Source organism: Prunus persica, chromosome G8, assembly GCF_000346465.2.
Source record: "Prunus persica cultivar Lovell chromosome G8, Prunus_persica_NCBIv2, whole genome shotgun sequence".
Lineage (NCBI taxonomy): Eukaryota > Viridiplantae > Streptophyta > Magnoliopsida > Rosales > Rosaceae > Prunus > Prunus persica.
In genome coordinates this window covers 3,754,318-3,773,571 of record NC_034016.1, presented here as the reverse complement: position 1 = coordinate 3,773,571, position 19,254 = coordinate 3,754,318, and the positions used below count along the sequence as shown (strand labels likewise).

The window sequence follows — 19,254 nt, the reverse complement described above, 5'->3', positions numbered from 1 at the left end:
TCCATAGATGGGGAGGAAAAAGAAGCGTCATGACCCTTCCTTGCCCTACTCTTTTCTCGTCTTTTCCTTTGGGTTAATGAATAAGTCCACTAGAGCGTTTGAATAAGATGCCCCTTGTGGTGAAATCTTCTAAGCCATGCTCAGATTGAAGTTCTCCATCACCCTTTTTGGGCTATGTTATCAATCAAATCATTCTCCTAAAACCAACTTTCCAACACCGCTTATGTTCTCTAAATTTGGTTATATATCGTCTTTGACATAGGTTGTTGCAAATCACCCAATTGTTCTTTGGTAAGTTGTTGTTTTCGTTAATTTGTTTGCTCTTATGTGCAAGTAGACCGCTGGAAATCATATTTTCTCCAAACCTGTTATGGATGCAGTGGCGGGTGTGACCGCGAAGATGTGGTGGGGATAGGGTTCATTTAGGCTCATGGGTTGCCTTAGAGTTTAGGTTATGTTAGGTTTATGGACTTTGTTCGAGCTTATGGTTAATTATAGTGATGCGAGCTAGAAGTGTTAGTGCGGCTTTTATGCGCGTCAATTTTATTTCAAACATGTTAATTTGTTGCTGTCTTAGGATTGTACTCTAGACATCATGTCGATATCTTTGATTATACTATTAAAATTTATCTAATGAAATATATCTTTGATTAAAAAAAATATATATGTAAGCCTCAAAAGAAATAAGATGCTGGAAACCACAATCATGACCGTTAATTACTCAAAAAAAAAAAAAAAAAAAACATGGAAGACATGCAAAATGCATAGAAAGAGGATCTTCAATCTCCTAGGCTGGCTGGTCATGCATTCTTTGGTATCATAAAAAACCCAAAATAAAGGTAAAAAAAAAAGTCATAAAGAAACATATTATCTGTGCATCAAACATGGCCCGCCATCTGTTCCAAATGTGGCAGCTAAATTAAAAAGGTTTATACTCGTTAAGGGGTAGACAAGTAAATTCATATATTTCTTTTATTTTTTTTAAAAACTTTTTTATAACCAAAAGAACCCTAAACCTACAGAACTACAGGCTAATCGGATCAAAATTCAAAAAATTCCTCTGATTTATTGTTGTTAGTTTCTTTTTGCCCTTTTCCAATTTCCCTATATATCCGAGTGTACACAATTTTCCACAAAAAAATATTCCACACAAAAAATCACACTCCCAAATTTCTGAAATTGAAACCGCCATCTCACAAAACATTTGGCATTACATTTCGTTTTTGAATCCTTCAGAAAGCCCACAGCCCGTTGTCGAATTTATCTTCAATCGCCGAAAAGCAGAGTGCGGCAGGGTTTCATTGTGATTTGGGTTTTGGGGAGTGTGTGAATGCGAAGGAGATGAACGCCCACAAGTTCCAAATCTTCGACTCTGTTCCTGCCTAGTGCGTCAAGACAAGCGAGTTGAGTTCTCTCATGGCAAAGCGCGTGTACGAAGTGTGGAAAGGAAGTAATGTAAGGCTCTCTTTCTTGGGTTTCAAATTTGGATCTTTTACTGGGATTTATCATTTGGGTATGCTTTAGATTTGTTTGGTTTGTGCGAAAATTAGTGAGTTTTGATTGATTCAGTGTTCGTTTGGTTACAGTCTTAAGTTTGGTTCAAATTAGGTTTTTTAAGTTTATTTCCAGTTTGGTTGCTTTGAAAATGGAGACGCTTACTTTTGCTTGATGAAATACAAGGAACAATGAACTTCAGGAGCTTCGGGTGGTGGACGCAGTTGAGTGGTATTGGTTTCTGGGTTTGTTTATAAAAGGTCATTTAGAGCTTGTAGTTGCCATTTTCTTCTATTTCATTTGCTTTTCCTAGGCAAACAAATGAAAGTATAATGCAGCATCTAGTTTATTGCTTCTGGTTTTCGTTTTCTTCTTGTTGCTTAGACTCTTATTTGGGAAAGTTTTGGTTTTTATTTATTTATTTTCCTAAAATTTATATTCCCACTTTCTATCTGTTGGTTGCTCAGAACATGGAGAAATGAGTAGGAAAGGAAATTTTGAGTATTTTTCAAGCGAACTAAGTTAAACAACTGTTTATTAGAATAACGGATGAAGGTTTGCATTGGGGTTTACATAAGTATTATATGAGGAAGTATGAGAGTGAAGTGGTGGTGTATCGGACTTTTATCTGTAATTTTGGTTTATTCATTTTACGAGGTTGTGAATTTGATGCCCACTTCTTGTAGTTGATGTTAAGGAAAAAAGGAACTGCCATTTGATGTTATGTCTGTGACCATGTTTCACCCTTCTGTTAGATGCAATTCATTGTATGAGGAGAGAACACTTTTTTAGTACCACATCATATCTGACTTTCTATTTTTTGAACTTTTTTTGGTTGAAAACGCTGACATTAGTTGGCTTAGCATTGGGAAAGCCATTTTTATATAGTAATTATCTTTGTAGTGAATAAGCTGCCATAGTGAGGAGGACCTACAGCTCCTAGGTATATGTCAAAAGCTGCATTTTTTGGCTAGTGATCCTGTTTGTTCCTACATACTGTTTGAAAGGATCTTTAACCTAGCTTCTAACTGCTGTATTTCTGTTTGGCACGAGCCTCAATTTTGTAGGACTTAATTGTCGTTTGGCTATTTTATCCATGTAAGGACAATAAACTTGCTCCTCAAGAGGCCTGTAACACATTGGTTTTATGTGTTTGTGAGTCATCTGGCATTGTTTCTTTCCCACCCGAAGGCCCCATTCCTTATCTCAATGCTGCAATCCAGGTTTACAGTTGGATGAAAGCGAACATTGGTTAAAAGAATGGAAAATGCAATTCTCATTGAGAATAGATTATGTGATCGAAGCCATGCATGGCTCTTTTATTGATACCTTAAGATGTATATGCATGGGCATGCAATTTAATGCCTGTTTTAATAATCATTCTATCCCGAGTCCCTGGCACTCTTTCTTCATGATTTTTTGTTATCTGATTTCTTGAATAAGTGTTTATTGTCCTAATTTTTCGAGGTGCTTATATTTTGAGCTTGTTAAGCCTTTTTATTAAGTCATTTGTACAATAACATGAATTAAAGCTGAAACTGCTATTTAGTAGTTGAATAGATGCAGTTATACTAAACACATTAAATAATAACATGAAAGTCACTTAGTCAAAGGTTATCCTTACAGAAAAAGCCTAATTAGAAGTCACTTAGTCATCCAATTGGATCAAATAGGTAGATGAACACAGTGTTTCAAATAAACATTGAAATGATCCTGATTATGATAAAAAAGATAAAAAATGATTTTTAGTTTGGGTATAAAATGAACAGTTTAGATAATTTGAATGCATATCTTGGTGGGGTCAACAGTGAGATCTCTAAAAACAGAATCACTTCTAAGGAGGGCCCTGTTTGTAAACTGTATGTCTATATACAGAAGTAGCTGAAATTATTTGCACTCATCATTGTTAGGTTGATCAGTTTCTTGCTCTGGCAAGAACATAACACATCTTCATAATGACTGATCTCCAGCACTGCAACTGTAGCTCTTATATGACTGTTTGCTCTATGTTTGTATTTGAATGATTGAGGAAAAACAAATGATTTATGGACTTTTTAATATCACGAGCCTAGCTATAATCTCCATTGCCTACTGTAATTGCTCTAGTTTGATCAAATTCTGTTCTCTTCTTCCACTCTCTCTCTCTCCCCCCACTCTCAATTTTGATTTTGTTCTTTAACTTCCTTTCTGTTCATCTTTTGCAGAAGTTCATCCTCGGTGGAAGGTTGATATTTGGGCCAGATGCCAAGTCACTGCTTGTCACATTATTGTTGATCATTGCTCCGGTTGTGATCTTTTGTGTATTTGTTGCATGGCATCTCCGGCATGAGTTTTCATCATATAATGCAGGATATGCAATACTAGTGGTAGCAATTGTATTTACTATCTATGTAAGTCTCATAACCTTTTATTTGTTTGGTTCTTGTTTTTTGTTTTTGATGATTTTGCACTCATCTAGTATAGGATTATTTTAGGGTTAGATACCTTTTGGGTCCCTGTCTTTTACATGCATGGTCAGTTTGGTCCCTGTGTTTGACTACGTTAGTCAACGCGTTCCCTTCGTCCAATTGAAGTTATTTTATTTTATTTTATGTAAATGTGAATAATGGTGAGGGGGCCTGGATGGAATAAGGGGAAGGGGTTGGGATGGCGGGGGGTTTGTGAGCTGGGTCCTGGATGGGTGGTGGGGCTAGATAAGTGGGGGTGGACCAGAGAGAGATATTGTCATGGTGATCAATTAATTGAAGGTCATGTGCTTGGCATGCCCGCATGCAGATGAACGGTTTGGGTAATGTGGCCATTAATAGGCATAATAATGTTATTCTGTTTCTGGGGTTGCCCTGTGTTGTCTTCCATTGGGTCTGCAAATATTACTATTGACACTTCTACAAACTTGCCAGTGACTGTTTTACCTCGGAATCCCAGAGTCCCATGAAATTGATTTTATGAGCACTGTTAGTTGAACATTTGGCATGTGATTGGTGGTGTTGTCATGATGATTAAGATTAAGTTTCATTTCAAGCTCTCATGATTCATTTGTTGTAAATCTTATGTTTAGGTCTTGAGGCTTTTCACTCAAATTGACTTTTCTCTATAATTGTAAAGAATAGATAATTTTTTATAGGAAATTGTGAGCAATTAATATTAAAGAGCAGACTTTGTTTGGCTTACTAAAAAATGGAGGAAAACTGTGTCGCTACAAATTTATACACAGGCCTTACTCTGCTGTCAGGGGTTTTTGATAAGAAACAAATTTACATAAAAGGAAACTCAAAGGGTACAAAATAGAGGATAGAGGGCAAGTTGTCCTCTGGCCTATAAGACCTGACAGCAATTTCTAAGGATTATAAAATAGCCACCGGAAAAGATGAAATCAAAATAGCTCAGATGACAAGAACAAGACTCTAGATACTTCTGCTTTCCAATCAGATAGTATAACATAAAAGAATAGTCCCTGAACTCTGTTAGAAGAATTTTTCTCTCCATTTATTTTAAGGCCTTGATTCAAGGTCGCCTAATTTTTGGAATATATGTATCATAATTCATTGGTTAATCTTCTTCTGACATACTGCATAGCCATGAAGTGTAGTGATTTGCAACTCTGGTATTCAGATTATGATATTCATCACCCTCTGAAATGTTTTTTTTTTCCCCCTTGTTTCATTGTCTTAGATAACATTCTTATTCATATTGGTAACAGTCTCTCCGATGGTGTTTCCGCTTCAGTTCTCTCTCTTCTATTGTCCTAGTTTTTGGCATAAATTAATTCTTTAGTTGATTTTGATAGGTGTTGGTGCTTCTTTTTCTTACTTCAGCACGGGACCCTGGGATTATTCCACGAAATGCACATCCACCGGAGGAAGAATTTCGTTATGACCCGTCAGTTTCTATTGATGTTGGTGGAAGACAAGTGGCTGCTAATGCTGGTGGAAGACAGACTCCAAGCCTTCAATTCCCTAGAACAAAAGAAGTGATGGTCAATGGTCTTCCTGTGAGAGTGAAGTATTGTGACACTTGTATGCTATATCGTCCACCTCGTTGCTCCCATTGTTCTATTTGCAACAATTGTGTGGAACGCTTTGATCACCACTGCCCTTGGGTGGGCCAATGCATTGGACAGGTATGATGTTAACATGCAAAACATAATTGTGTTGTGTGATTTGTACTTTACCCATTACTATTGCTCTGGATAGATTGATGTGTGTATTATTGTTTGTAGTTGATTTTTATTTCCTTCAGGAGGCATTTGTATTAGAAAATCTAATTGTCTGGGTTATGTGCAGTGCAATTATCGTTACTTCTTTCTCTTCGTTTCTTCTGCAACTCTTCTCTGCATCTACGTATTCTCACTATCAGCTTTATACATCAAAATTCTGATGGACGATTATCACGGGACAGTTTGGAAGGCAATGAAAGAATCTCCTGCATCTGTGATACTAATGGCCTATTGTTTCATTTCTCTTTGGTTTGTTGGTGGACTAACTGGCTTCCATTTGTACCTTATAGGTACCAACCAGGTCAGTCATCTTCTTCTTGGTGTATTTGTTGGTTCACCCTGAGACTTTCACAATCGGTTTTACCAAAATTGAATTTTATGTCCAAGTCCTTCTAAATGAGGTTCATAAAGTATGTTGGCGATGGCCCAAGTGGTAGTACTAATTCCATAAGTTGTTAACATGCTTCTTTGTTAAGTTGACGATGACAGCATCTCAGATGTGTTTAGGATCTCATAGTTAAAATAAATGCAAGTATGCACCTCATGTCACTTACCGGTAGTGAGGATAGAAGCTGAATTAATTATATAACCTTCTGATGGGTTAAAGAAATGACTCGAGCGTTATTAATATTTCAGATTGGTGTTTTCTTTTGTGTCAATATGTTCATGTTGAGGTGTCAGATGGTTTGTTTAAAGAATTGAACTTAAAGCAGATGATCTGTGACTGAGTGATAAATGTATGGTGTGTTTGGTCATTGCTGGAGGTGCTTCCCCATCTCTTGTAACTTGTACGACATCGACTCCCTTCGTCTATGATGGAACTGTACAATTGACAGCCACTAATAGCTTTCTACTAAAAACTGTGGGCGTTTCTCTCACCAGTGTAGATCTGTACTTGATTGATGTCACTCTATACGAGGCTCGCTCACCAATGTAGATTTGTACTTAGTTAATGTCACTATGTAGGGTAATTGTCAAGGTATTTACTCCCCTCATCCCCCAGAAAATGTCTGATAAAAAGGAAAAAAAGAAGAGGTCAGACAGAGAAACCTGGCACTAACTTCACTTATTAGGTATATGGTTAATTTGGGTCTGGTGGCTTTCTTTTCCCCGTGTGGAAAGTATCTTGAGTCCTTAATTATACCTTTTACTATTTGAATCATCATTTTAACCCCTTCCTTTGGAAGAAAGTATTTGTTGCTTTACAGTCTAATGTATTCCCTCTTTTAATTATACTAATATCCAGATACCATTACTCTCTTTTCAGACTACATATGAAAACTTCAGGTACCGAGCTGACAACAGGATCAATGTTTACAACCGGGGTTGCTTAAATAACTTTCTTGAAGTATTTTGCACAGAATTAAAACCCTCAAGGAATAACTTTCGGGCTTTCGTTGAAGAGGAGTTACAAAGGCCTCCTCCTTTGCCCACTGCACGGGAAATAGAACCAGATGAATTGGGTGGGGATCCACGTTCAAAGGTTGAGGATGACTTAGATATTGGTGAAGATCTGTTGAAGATCTCGCAGCGTCGTAACATTGAAGAAATTGATGAGGACATACGCAGTAGAGGGAGCAACGGACCTCCTCATAATACCTCAGAGGTTGACTCTGCTTTGGGTTCAGATCACCGGGCTCCCACCATTCGATCTGATGCGCGTCACTCTAGTTGGGGAAGGAGAAGTGGGAGCTGGGAAATTGCACCGGAGGTCATTGGTAACACGAATGTCACTGAAGGTAGAGGTCATGTCACTTCGAAGGATGTGGTTCAATGATGGGGGTAGTTTGAATTATTGATCTTAAGATGGCGTGTGTTTTGATGATCTGTGATTATTGGATGTTCATTTCCAGGTTGGGAAGGAAATGCCATTGACCAGAAACTCGCAATTATGTCAAGGGGGTTGAATGTATTCCCTTCAGGTGTAAAACATATATGACCTTCTTTTGTGGGAATGCTTGTTTACGATTTCCTTCCTAATAGAATAGGAATGTGTTTGTAATTGTTTGGGAATGAAGGGGATAGCGTCTTTGCCATTTTTCGTAAATTAATATATTTTTTTCCATCTCCTTAGAATTATGTAACTATTTGCGACGGTGAATCCAATTTGGTATAATGGCCTTATTCTTTTGTGTAAAACAATCACCTACCTGGGCACTCAGAAAAACAGAAAAAATCAGTTCTCATTTGATCATTTTGTGCTGCTTGATGATAAGTTGGTTAATCAAATCATTTTGCTGCCTTCTTGGGAGAGTTTTCTTCCTCTTGGGCTTTTCAAATTGCTCATCGTACGTATTTCTCTGCTCTCTGTAAGACGTGATGCATGTTTTGGTCCGTGCCCATAGAGAAGGTGGTAAGTTAGCAAACCCTTCTTGAAGGCTTTCGATGCGATCTTGATATGAATTTTTGTAGCCATAAACTTATTATGGCTACTCAGACGTTTGCCCTCTCAAACTTATTATTCATATCCTTGTAAAAGGAACAGGCCCCAAGAAAGGCCAGCTTTATCTCTTCCCAACAAGAGATCGAGCTTGTTGGCTGATCTTTGAACCACTCCAATGCTAAACCTTCCAATAAGGAGGGGAGATGAGGAGAGAAGTGTGTCATTGTCTGCGCCAAGTGCGCCGCGGGGTCTGAATTCCGGATGAAAATTTTGAATCTAGTCACCTATACCTCTTTGAATATTTCATCCTTTGTTTCTTGTGGGTAAAGGGTGAAGAGGATGGCTGTCACTGTAGGTTGATTTATTTAGCCTTTATCTTTATCCCTTACCCAACACATGTTGAGCTTGAATGCTTATCTTTACCCAACACGTGGTGTTTATGTGTTGGGCTTGAATGTTTGATTCCAATGTGGACAATATCGGTGTTGCTAGTAATGAGCCGCATGCCGTCTCTCTAAACGTTAACATAGTATTAGAGCGGGCTGGTTGATTCGGCCCGATTAATCCCAAATCAGACAAAAACCCCAAATTGAATCAAAATCAAACAAACCCTAAATTTTTAATTATAAAAAAGATGACCGATGTTGAATTGGTTGCACGTGTGGCCCACTAAAAAGTGGTCCCATGTGAGGAGTGTTGAAGAATACACAGAGTCCCATATCGGAAACTTAACAAAATAGAAAGTCCTATATAATAAATGGTTCAACTCCTAGTAATATCGAGTCCTTTTGTATAAAACCCCACACCTACTAAACAAGTGTTTAAGTTGGGGACAATATCGATGTTGCTAGCAGTGGGTCATGGGTCTGTCCCTTTTAAATCTTAAGAACTTAAACTAAAACACATGATTGTGAATTATATTTCATATTTCTCCATAAGGAGGATACATATACAAGTATAAGTTGAATTTTCCTACAAGGAAAAGTAATTAGCTAATTACAACTAACTAGGTAACTACTCTCATTAGGTAACGTGAATCACACCAAGAAATCAGGACTCACACCAACACTCCCCCTCAAGTTGGTGCGTAGATATCTCCTATGCCCAACTTGTTAAGTGAGTCATGAAAAACCTTTGCTGACACCGCATGTGTTAAGACATACGCCAACTATTCTTTTGACCCTACAAACGGTATATCAATTAGCTTGTCTACCAACTTCTCCTTCATAAAATGCCTATCCACTTAAACATGCTTAGTTTTGTCATGTCGAACTGGATTATTTGCTATCTCCCTAGCAGCTTGATTGTCATAATAAAGCTTCACAACTTTATGAGGTGGAAAACCAATTTCAGACAGGAGCATCCTTAGCTAAAGAAGCTCACAAACTCTCTATGCCACCCCCGGTATTTTACCTCAATTGCAGATCAAGCTACTACATTATGCTTTTCACTTACCCTGATGTAGAACGTCTATATGTTATATTGCTTGCCCAATCTACATTTGTATAACCCTTGACATCCAAATGTCCTAGTTTTCTGAATATCAAGCCTCTGCTTGGAGCTTTCTTAAAAAAACTCAAAATCCTCATAGCTGCTGCTAAGTGATACTCACTAGGATAATGCATGAACTAACTAACAACACTAACTGCATATGTGATGTCTAGTCTAGTGTGTGAAATATAAATTAGTCTTCCTACTAACCTCTGATATCTCTCCTTATTGGTTGGCACTTGATCATGATAGATTGTTAGGTGATGATTCTGCACAATAGAGGTTTCAACTGGTGCACACACCCTAACATACCAGTCTCTGTCAACATGTCTAAAACATACTTCCTATGAGAGAGACAAATACTAGTAGCAGAGTGAGTTACTTCGATTCCCCGAAAATACTTCAAAGCCACCAAGTCCTTCATCTCAAACTCTGAGGCTAAGTACTTATGTAATTTACCGATTTCATTAGCATCATCACTAGTTCCAACTATATAATCTACACAAATTATAAGCAAAGTAACCTTACCGCCCATAAATTTGACAAATAGGGTATGATCCGAGTTACCTTGATGATATCCATACTTCTTCATTGCTTCGGTGAACTTCCCGAATCATGCTCGCGGAGACTACTTCAAACCATAAATTCGAAGCCTACACACCTTCCCACTATTATTAGACAACCCATGATTAGGTGGCAGGTTTATGTACACCTCTTCTTCTAGATCTCCATGTAGAAAGGAATTCTTTACATTGAATTTCTTAAGATGCCAATCTAAATTAGATGCTAATGGCAATAGAACTTGCACCATATTCATTTTCGCCACCGGGGTAAACGTATCCTAGTAATCAACTTCATATGTTTGCGTATACCTTTTTGCCACAAGTCTTTCTTTATATCTGTCTATTGTGCCATCAACTTTGTGCTTCACTATGTATACCCATTGGCATCCAACATGTTTCTTTCTTTTAGGTTGTTGAACAATTTCCTATGTTCCATTCTTCTGTAAAGCCTCCATCTCCACATTCATTGCTTCCACCCATTTTGGCTCTTGCAAAGCTTCTTCCAATCTATTAGGAATTTTAATTCCTTCCATCTGATTGACAAATGCTTTAACTTGGGGAGACAATCTGTGTGTAGAGACATAATCAACAATGGCATATTTTACTTTGCTTTTTGGTGAGAATTTGTCTTGTGGTATTCCCCTGTTTGCTTGTACAGTTAATTTTTTCACAAAATCAACAATATTTTGAGAAGTACTAGGATCCGAAGAACTTACCTCAGGGATGTTCAGTGAAGCATAAGATGGTATGTTCAAGAGAGAGGGGGTGCTGCTTTTCGGTTTAGCTATTAGGCTGAACAGTTTGGCTGGGCTGGACTGTTCGACAGCATATTGTTTGGTATAGCGACTGGGTTGCTTAGCTTAGTTGAGGTGAGTGGCTTGGCTGGACCATGTTCCGGCTCAAGATTTTGCACTTCAAACCAATTATGTGCTTCCGTTACTGCATTCTCCCCCCGAAGGATATGATTGGACACGTCCGACAGAAAAAACATATCGTTTTCCACAAACGTAACGTCCATGGTAACATTGGTAACCCTTTTGTTGGAGGTGTAATGAAAGAAACATGCATCTAATGCTTAGGAAATGAACTTTACCCACAACCTATACAACAAAAACATTTTAAATGGCGGATTCATTTTGTTTATACTAGTTGAGGTAAACCTTTTTCATTTTAAACCAAGTATCTTAGCCTAGTCTCTTTGAACACAAATAGAAAACTGAAAAAGGGAATAGATTTTTACCCTTGATGACCTTTTTTTGATTTATCAAGAATGAACACCTTTGTTGGAAAGACCTTTTTTTTTCTTGATTTTGACTCCTTCACCTTAAGGCTCCAAGATTGGAGTCCTCTACCTCATCACACCAAATGCTCCTAGAGATGAAGAGAAGGCAATCAAGAAGTATAGATGCTAGTCTACTTCTTGATTGGACCAATTTTTGATTTATGGAAGATGAGATACAAAGATGATCACTCATCAACAAAAGTAGGAAACCAAAAACTCTAGCTAGGTTTTCTCCAATACTTAGCTTATATAGGACAATACAAAAGGCAATTGGGTGGGTATTTGGGGCCCCATTTGGTCCATGGGTCATGTCATCTTATACTACTTATCCCTTGGGCCCAATAGTTTTTTGGGCTATTTTGTCCATTTCCTTTTAAATCATATTTAAAAGCCCGATCCAATATTTCTATATGTCAATATTAATTCCATAATTAATCTTTAATTATAATTTAACTATTAAATTATAATTATAGTCTTACTTAATTGACTCGGTCGAACTATTTGACTTTGGTCAATTGCTCCGGTCAACATGTTGACTTTTGACCGTTGACTTTGACATTAGATTATCAACCATTGACTTATGTCTCCTCATTTCATTTCTCCTCATTTGTACCTCTAATCACATTCTTTGAGTGTGCAGATCCATAGGTTCCCTTTAGCAAGGTAATGGGTTGACTCAACTCCTCAGAGATGATATACGAATTAAATTCCACAATTTAATTCTTCCTAGTAATAAAGGTTAATTGAAACCTTTTAGGACATCCACAAACCATGGTTGTCGTCTAGCAGCAAGTCACGATTATCCGAACTAAATGAGACATTGTGAAAGAACCTATTCAAATTGGAAAGACTGTGCAGTTGAATCCTTCTCTTATGTCAATACTCCTTATTCACATTATTAGATCATGGAATCTGATTGTCAATATCCTAATGTGAATTATTCCTTTTATATGATTATCCTGATAAGATTTGAAGACTTCTTCTTTCAAGTCTTATCCACTACTCTGCGTAGAGCTTTGAGCAATTATATCTTGGAGTATTCTCTCTCCTTTACTGAGAATAGAGATTCCTTGTTGTATATTCATTTGCTTTCATGACTCTATTGAAAATCTTGATGAGTACCTTTAAGCTATGCATAATTCAACATGACCGTACAGTGCTCTTGAAGATTAACAACATAGCCATAAAACATCTGTTAAGGCCCAAAAAATCCACTGTTCGGCCCAATTAAATTCTCAGACAAATGCGATACCTTACCGAGAAGAAACCCGATTTGGGCACGTGAAAGTTCGTCATATGCACTTGCACACAAGCCACGCCAAGCAAATAAGCAACACGCCACGCTACAAGCTTAAGTGGGCTCAAGCCACGCAAGATGCCCTGGGCCTGCTTGAGTGGGTTGTGGTATGGACGGTAATAAATCAACATGAGGCCCATTGATGGGCCGAGAAATGGAAGTCTCGAGTCGCTTCGGAGCCTCGGGACTCAAGCCCATTTCCTAGGCCCAAACATGTGGGTGAGCACAAGAGGAGGAAATAGCCCAATCAAAATAGCCTATGGACCTTACCAAAAAGCCCAACGTTTAATAAATATAGCCCAATCAAAAAATAGCTTATTTACTTAACCAAAAAGCCCACTTACTTAAAGGAACCATCTTGGCCCATACAAATACCCCAGCTGGCTGGGAGAATAGAAGCCACAATGGGGGAGGTCTGAAGATTTATTAAACAAAGCTGCTAGAGATTCCAACACATGGGAGGGAGCAAGTTCCAAGCAAGAAACATTCAAGGAACCAAGGAATATTAGCTTGCGAGCTGCCAGAAGCACCCTTTGAACTAGCATGTATATCCACTTCCTTTCCTTCATCAGATCTAGCCAAGGAAGGAGGAAGGAAAAAAGAAGAAAAATAGCTAAGAATAGAGCCTCCTACTGGAACAGCTAAGGGAAAAGAGGGCCTTGAGCTCCCAAAATTCCTGATTTCGTGCAAATAGATAGAGGCAATTTCACTAAGATAGGAAAGTCAAGGGAGGAGAAGAGAAAGGAAGGAAAGGCTTGGCCAAGTTGGGAAGAAACCATTAAGGTTTCTTGGGAAAGGATAGTTTCCCGCAACTATAAAATGAGGCCTCTTCTACCCAACAAAACCAACTCAGATTCAGAGAGCAAGCTTTCTCTCTTACCTGCAAAAACCCAGTAATTTCGTGCACTATTCACCCTTATTCTCCATTTTCCTCTTCTGGCAGACTACTTTCACATCTGTTAGAAGTTTTGTCAAGCTCCCGGAAGAACATTGTTCTTTCTTTCTCTCTTCTCAGCCAAATCAGCCTGCAAACCTCTTCTTCCTCACCTTAAACATGCCTATTTCTCCCTAGGAAGCCATATTTTCCTCTTTGGTGCTAAACTCATGCTGATTTTGCTTCCATGCCACAAGCCTCTCATGCCAAGCTAGAAAATTTATCTGTAAGCCTCAAGAAATCATCTGTAAGTTGTTATTTTCATTGGTGAAGGTAACCAGAATGCTTCCTAAGGCTCTACTGCCATTTCAAAGCGTTTTTAAGGCTTGATTTTTGAACTCACACATAGGGGGCAATTTCAGCAATTTCCCTTTTACGGCAGCCCAGCCCATTTGTAGCTGCCGGAAGAAAAAGACGCCTACAACATCTATGATGCCTCAGGTCTAAGGATTAGTTTGCATTATTGCAATTTATGAGTTCCAGCTTGACATATGAGTAAAGATTTTCATGCTGTAACTCATGTGTTAGATTTCGTTCAGTGTACTTGTTATTCTACAAGCACCTACACACATATCGATGTGTCTCCATACTTAATGACTTGAGACCTTGCCATTCTCTACATATAGAGACGATACTGCGTGTACTAGTCTTTGCGGAATATTGACACCCAATCAATATTCCTATGACCAGGAACATATTCCAAATTTAGGGATGATGAGAAGTCTCCATGTATGCAATCTCATTACATAACTCTCATATCCACTTATGTATTCCTCGGACTATGGTTGTTCTACATATTGAAAGATAATATAGGATGATTTAATGTATAAAACAACATTTCTTGCCCATTGATAACATAATATGTCTTTTATCAAAGATGTCCTTAACTCTAACCATTACATAATTAGTTGGCTTTAAGCGCATATTTCTAACATGTAAAACCCATGAAGGCACAATAGAGTGCACACAGATCTAACTTGGTCCTATGAGATTTATTGAGATGGACAAATGCCACACAACCAAAAATGCTAGCAGTTAGATTGGGATAGGAATGAACAGTTAAGAAGGTAGATGACATACTGCATAGCTTCAGCCAAATAGTTTGGGGAACACGCCCCATAATAAGGAGTGCTCAGGCAGTCTCAAGAATATGGGGATTTTTGCTTTCAGCCATACCATTTTGTTTAGGAGTCTGCAGGCAAGTAGTTTCATGGAGAATGCATTTTTCAGTGAAAAAGTTTGCGAGTGTGTGCTTAACAAATTCACCTCCATTATCCGAACAAAAAACTTTAATTGAACAAGAATATTGAGTTTGAATCATCTAGTAAAAATTCTTGAATAAAAAACCAACTTTATGCTTCATAACATAAAGCCATGTTAACCGAGTACAATCATCAATGAAGATCACAAGCCACCAAACACCAAAGACAATAGTAATCAGATATGGACCCTAAACATCTGAAAGGATTAAATCAAAAGGACCTGTGTTTTTATTCAAACTAGGTGGATAAAAAGTTCGGTAACTTTGTGTAAGAATACAAGTCTCACTGTTATGTAACTTGAGCCATAACCAAATCTTCTTATGCTTCTCACTAACAAAGCCCCGAACCAGATGAACAAAGCCCCGAACCAGATCTTCTTATGCTTCTTATGCTTCTCACTAACAAAGCCCCGAACCAGATGAACACAGCCCGATGCAATGTCATCCACATAATAAAGCCCCTCCTCTCTTATACCACACCTAATGCTCCCCCTGGTCTAACTGTTTGGTAACCTGTCCCGAGAATAATAAATTATGGGACAAAGCAGGAACAAACAAAGTTTTATGTATAGAGAGGGTAGAAGTAAGAGTAATAGAACCAGCCCCAGTGACTGAGTTAGATTCACCGTTGGCAATAACCACACTTGTTTTGGTAAGAGCAGTCATAGAATGGAAAAAATATTTATCATAGGTCAAATGATCAGTAGCACCATAATCGATAATCCAACTTGTATCTCACTGGTCGGAAAGCACCAATGCTTTACCCTCATTACCTTTGTGGTCAGCAGTTTTTGGAAGTGATAATTGAGAGAGAACAGTAAGAGAATCATCAAGGGAAGGAGTTGTCGTGGACGAGGTCAGGACACCAGAGGTAGCGCCAGAGACAGGGCAGATGAAAGGCTGGCCAGTTGCGGCTACAGCAGCTACACCATTCCCACCATTCTTTTTCTTTGCTTACGCAACCTTTAATTACTTCTGGCATTCAAGGAACCATTCCGGAAACCCATTTTTGTGAAAAAACATGGCCTCTATATGATGGTTCCAATTACAATAAGTGCAATGCATGATTTTTTTTAACTCAGGGGTTGGATGGGGAAAAGAAAAATTAGCAACATAAGCTTTGGAAATGATAAGAGGAGAGGATTCATGCTTTCCATCCTTCTTGGGCATCGTCTCCTGGCTTTGGGCCTTTATATGAACAAAAGCAAATGACTCCTCCAATTTGGGCAATGGACTCAACCTCAACAAATCTCCTCAAATTTTATCAAACTCATCATATAGACTTGCAATAAAATCATAAATACATTTTTTTTTTATCTTAGCCTGTCAAATCTTTACATCATCAGGGAGCCTCATGTTGATTGGACAACGACGGTCAAGTTCCAACCAAACGCTCTTGAGCTCAACAAAGTATGAAGCAATATCATGACCCCGTTGAGTAATACAGGTTGCTCTACATCTTAATTGATAAATGTGTGACTCATCAAACGCATCATAATACATATGGGCTGCACTTTCCCAGACATCTTTAGCGGTTGGTAGACCCAGGAATAATTCTACCATATATGTTTCCATGGTTTTTATCAACCATCCTTTAATAATTGAGTCCTCAATACACCATGATTCAAAGCCTGAAGCATCCTCCTCCACTTGAGCCACCTTCTCTGTCTGATAACCTCTTTTTCCTTGGCTTGACACATGAAGCAACATCATATTCGACCAAGTGCAATAGTTCTTTCGATTCAGCCGTATAGTGAACGAGGTAGTGAAATTATCATTTCAAACTGTAATAGTTGGTTGCGGCATAGCAAGAGTTTTGCGGATCTCCGAAGCACTGAATTTGGCAGTTGTGGTTGGGGTGTCGAGGGTATCTTCAAAAACCATGGAGGACAAATAATGAGTTTGGATGGATTTACTATTTTAGAAGTCTTTTGCCGTAGTAGGTTTGTGACGAATAGGGTTTGGCCCCTGTTTTGCCACAGTTGGGGTTTTTTGTTCTTTTGTTGCCATTGACGGTAGATGCTATCGATACACTAGGGTTTTTTGTGTGAGTTTTATTTTTTTTTTGACAGACTTCAGCTTTGATACCAACTTAAACTAAAACACAAAATTGAATGGTTCTGAATTATATTTTATATTTCTCCATAAAGAGGCTATATATACAAGTATAAGTTGATTTTTCTTACAAGGAAAAGTAATTAGGTAATTACCCTAACTAGATAACTACTCTAATTAGGTAACGTGAATCACATCAGGAAATCAGAGCTCACGTTAACAATATCCTAATCAAAGAAAGTAGGGAAATTTTTCAGATATGTATTCTTCTCCAATATGGAGGTATTTATAAGGAAGTATAACCTTAAATATAATAGGAAATAAATCTAAATTATAATAGGACTAGACAAATAGGTGAGTAACAAAAAAAATCCTAACATAGTAAGGAACCAAAATCCTAATTAAGTAAGGACTCGCCAACACTCCCTCTCAAGTTGGCGCAAAGATGTTTCCCATTCCCAACTTAACAAGCGAGTCATAGAATGCCATACTCGACATTAACCAAATTGAGCAACTGTAGAGAAGATCTTGTTGTAAACCGTGAGTGAAACAACTGACAAACCAAATAAAAGTTTGTAGCATAAACACAAGAGCAAACCCTAAGGAATAAGGCACATAGCAGAAGACAGAATCCTTGTGAGCATGGTAGTAGGTAAGACAGAACACAAAAACCATATGAGCACGACAGAAGGGTCCATTCAATTTGAATCCCAAGAGTAGGTTAGTGGACGATTCAGTATGAACCAGTACAATAGGGGTAGGAGAATCAGTAGGTGAAGTAGAACCAGAAGCAAGTGAAGAAATAAAAGGGAATTCCTCCTAATTCAGTCTCTTCATTCCCCCTCTTCCTCTGAAGAGAATGGGTTATCATAGCCAAGAAATGTACAATATCTTCATACGTCAAGGTAATGGGGGATAAGTCAATAAATATATCCTTTCCACTCCCCCTTCCCCCTTGAAGAGAAGCAGAGGAGAGCACTTAAATTGCAAAGAGAATGCAAGCATAGGTATCAAGAGAACTTGGGATTTCATTTGACTAAAGTTGCTTAAACTTCTCAATTTCAAGCATTCCTTCAGTTTGTAATACACAACTTATTTATGGCCTTTCGGTTGGTGTTTTTGATACACAGGCCAGAGCAGTTTCTATAGCTGTCTGCACAGAAGAATACTTGTATGTCCCATGTACTATTGAATCTACTATGCTTTCAATTTCCATTCTCTCAAACTTAGCCCTCACCCAATCAGATCAAACTTAGCCCTCACCCACAGAGACGTTAACATGGACAGGTTCTACATCTCTTATTATTGCTGGTCTGCCAGTTATAAGCTCTAGCAAGACAATCCCAAAGTTGTATGCATCACTCTTTCTAGTGAGTTGTCCAGTTGTGCATATTGAGGATCCAGGTACTCATACCTCTAAGGTCTGTTAATGCACGAGTAGCTGTTTAGTTTCAAGAGCTTTAGAAATTCCACACTCAGCTATCTTGGCTTGCAGTGTCTCATTTAACAAGATGTTGGAAAGCTTCAAATCTCTGTGCAGTATCGGCGGTTTGCAACCATCATGTAGATATTCTAATCTTCGTGCTGCATCTACTGGAATATGAAGTCTCTGCTTCCAAGTCAAGCCTATATCTGCACATGCAAATGATATTTTCTATTGCAAATTTCCATTCCTAACGTATTCGTAAACAAGTGCCATAGTGTCACCTTCGTCATAGTAGCCAATGAAAGAAACCAAGTTTCTATGATGAGCTCTCATCAATAACTTAACCTCATTTTGAAATTCTTATGAGCCTTGTTCTGATGATAAATTCAGTATTTTCACGACATCTTGAGTATTATTTTCTACACTGCTAGGGTAGACTTCTCCAAATCCACCTTTTTCTAATTAGTGTAGAATTGCTGGTGATCTTGTCAATCTCTGATTTTGTAAATTTTCGACCCTGTATCTTGAATGGCTCTGATACCAAGTCAAACAAAGTTAGGCAAATTTTCAGATATGTATTTTTATCCAATATAGAAGTATTTATAAGGAAGTACAGCCCTAAATAAAATAGGAACTAAATCTAAATTACAATAGAAAATAAACCTAAATTATAATAGGACTAGACAAATAGGTAAATAACCAAAAATTCTAACATATTAAGGAACCAAAATCCTAACTAAGTAAGGACTCGCCAACAATCCCTGTGTGAAGATTATCACTTTCAAATCTCTGAAGCGATCATCTAACATCTTGAATTCATGACCTTTTTGCCTATGCAAGAGGCAAGGGATT

General features: G+C 38.0%; 1 protein-coding gene across 1 annotated transcript; it reads left to right on the top strand.

The window, feature by feature from the left end:
• On the top strand, positions 991-7,896 carry LOC18766460 (protein S-acyltransferase 8). Its single transcript, XM_020570480.1, has 5 exons — positions 991-1,455; positions 3,699-3,884; positions 5,282-5,614; positions 5,778-6,011; positions 6,978-7,896. The coding sequence occupies exons 1-5, from the start codon at positions 1,417-1,419 to the stop codon at positions 7,485-7,487; spliced, it is 1,302 nt and encodes a 433-aa protein (XP_020426069.1). The 5' UTR covers positions 991-1,416; the 3' UTR covers positions 7,488-7,896.

Coding starts and splice junctions, on each gene's coding strand:
- LOC18766460 (XM_020570480.1), top strand. CDS start 1,417: ATGGCAAAGCGCGTGTACGAAGTGTGGAAAGGAAGTAAT. Junction 1,456..3,698: donor AAGTGTGGAAAGGAAGTAAT/GTAAGGCTCTCT, acceptor CATCTTTTGCAG/AAGTTCATCCTCGGTGGAAG. Junction 5,615..5,777: donor TGGGCCAATGCATTGGACAG/GTATGATGTTAA, acceptor GGTTATGTGCAG/TGCAATTATCGTTACTTCTT.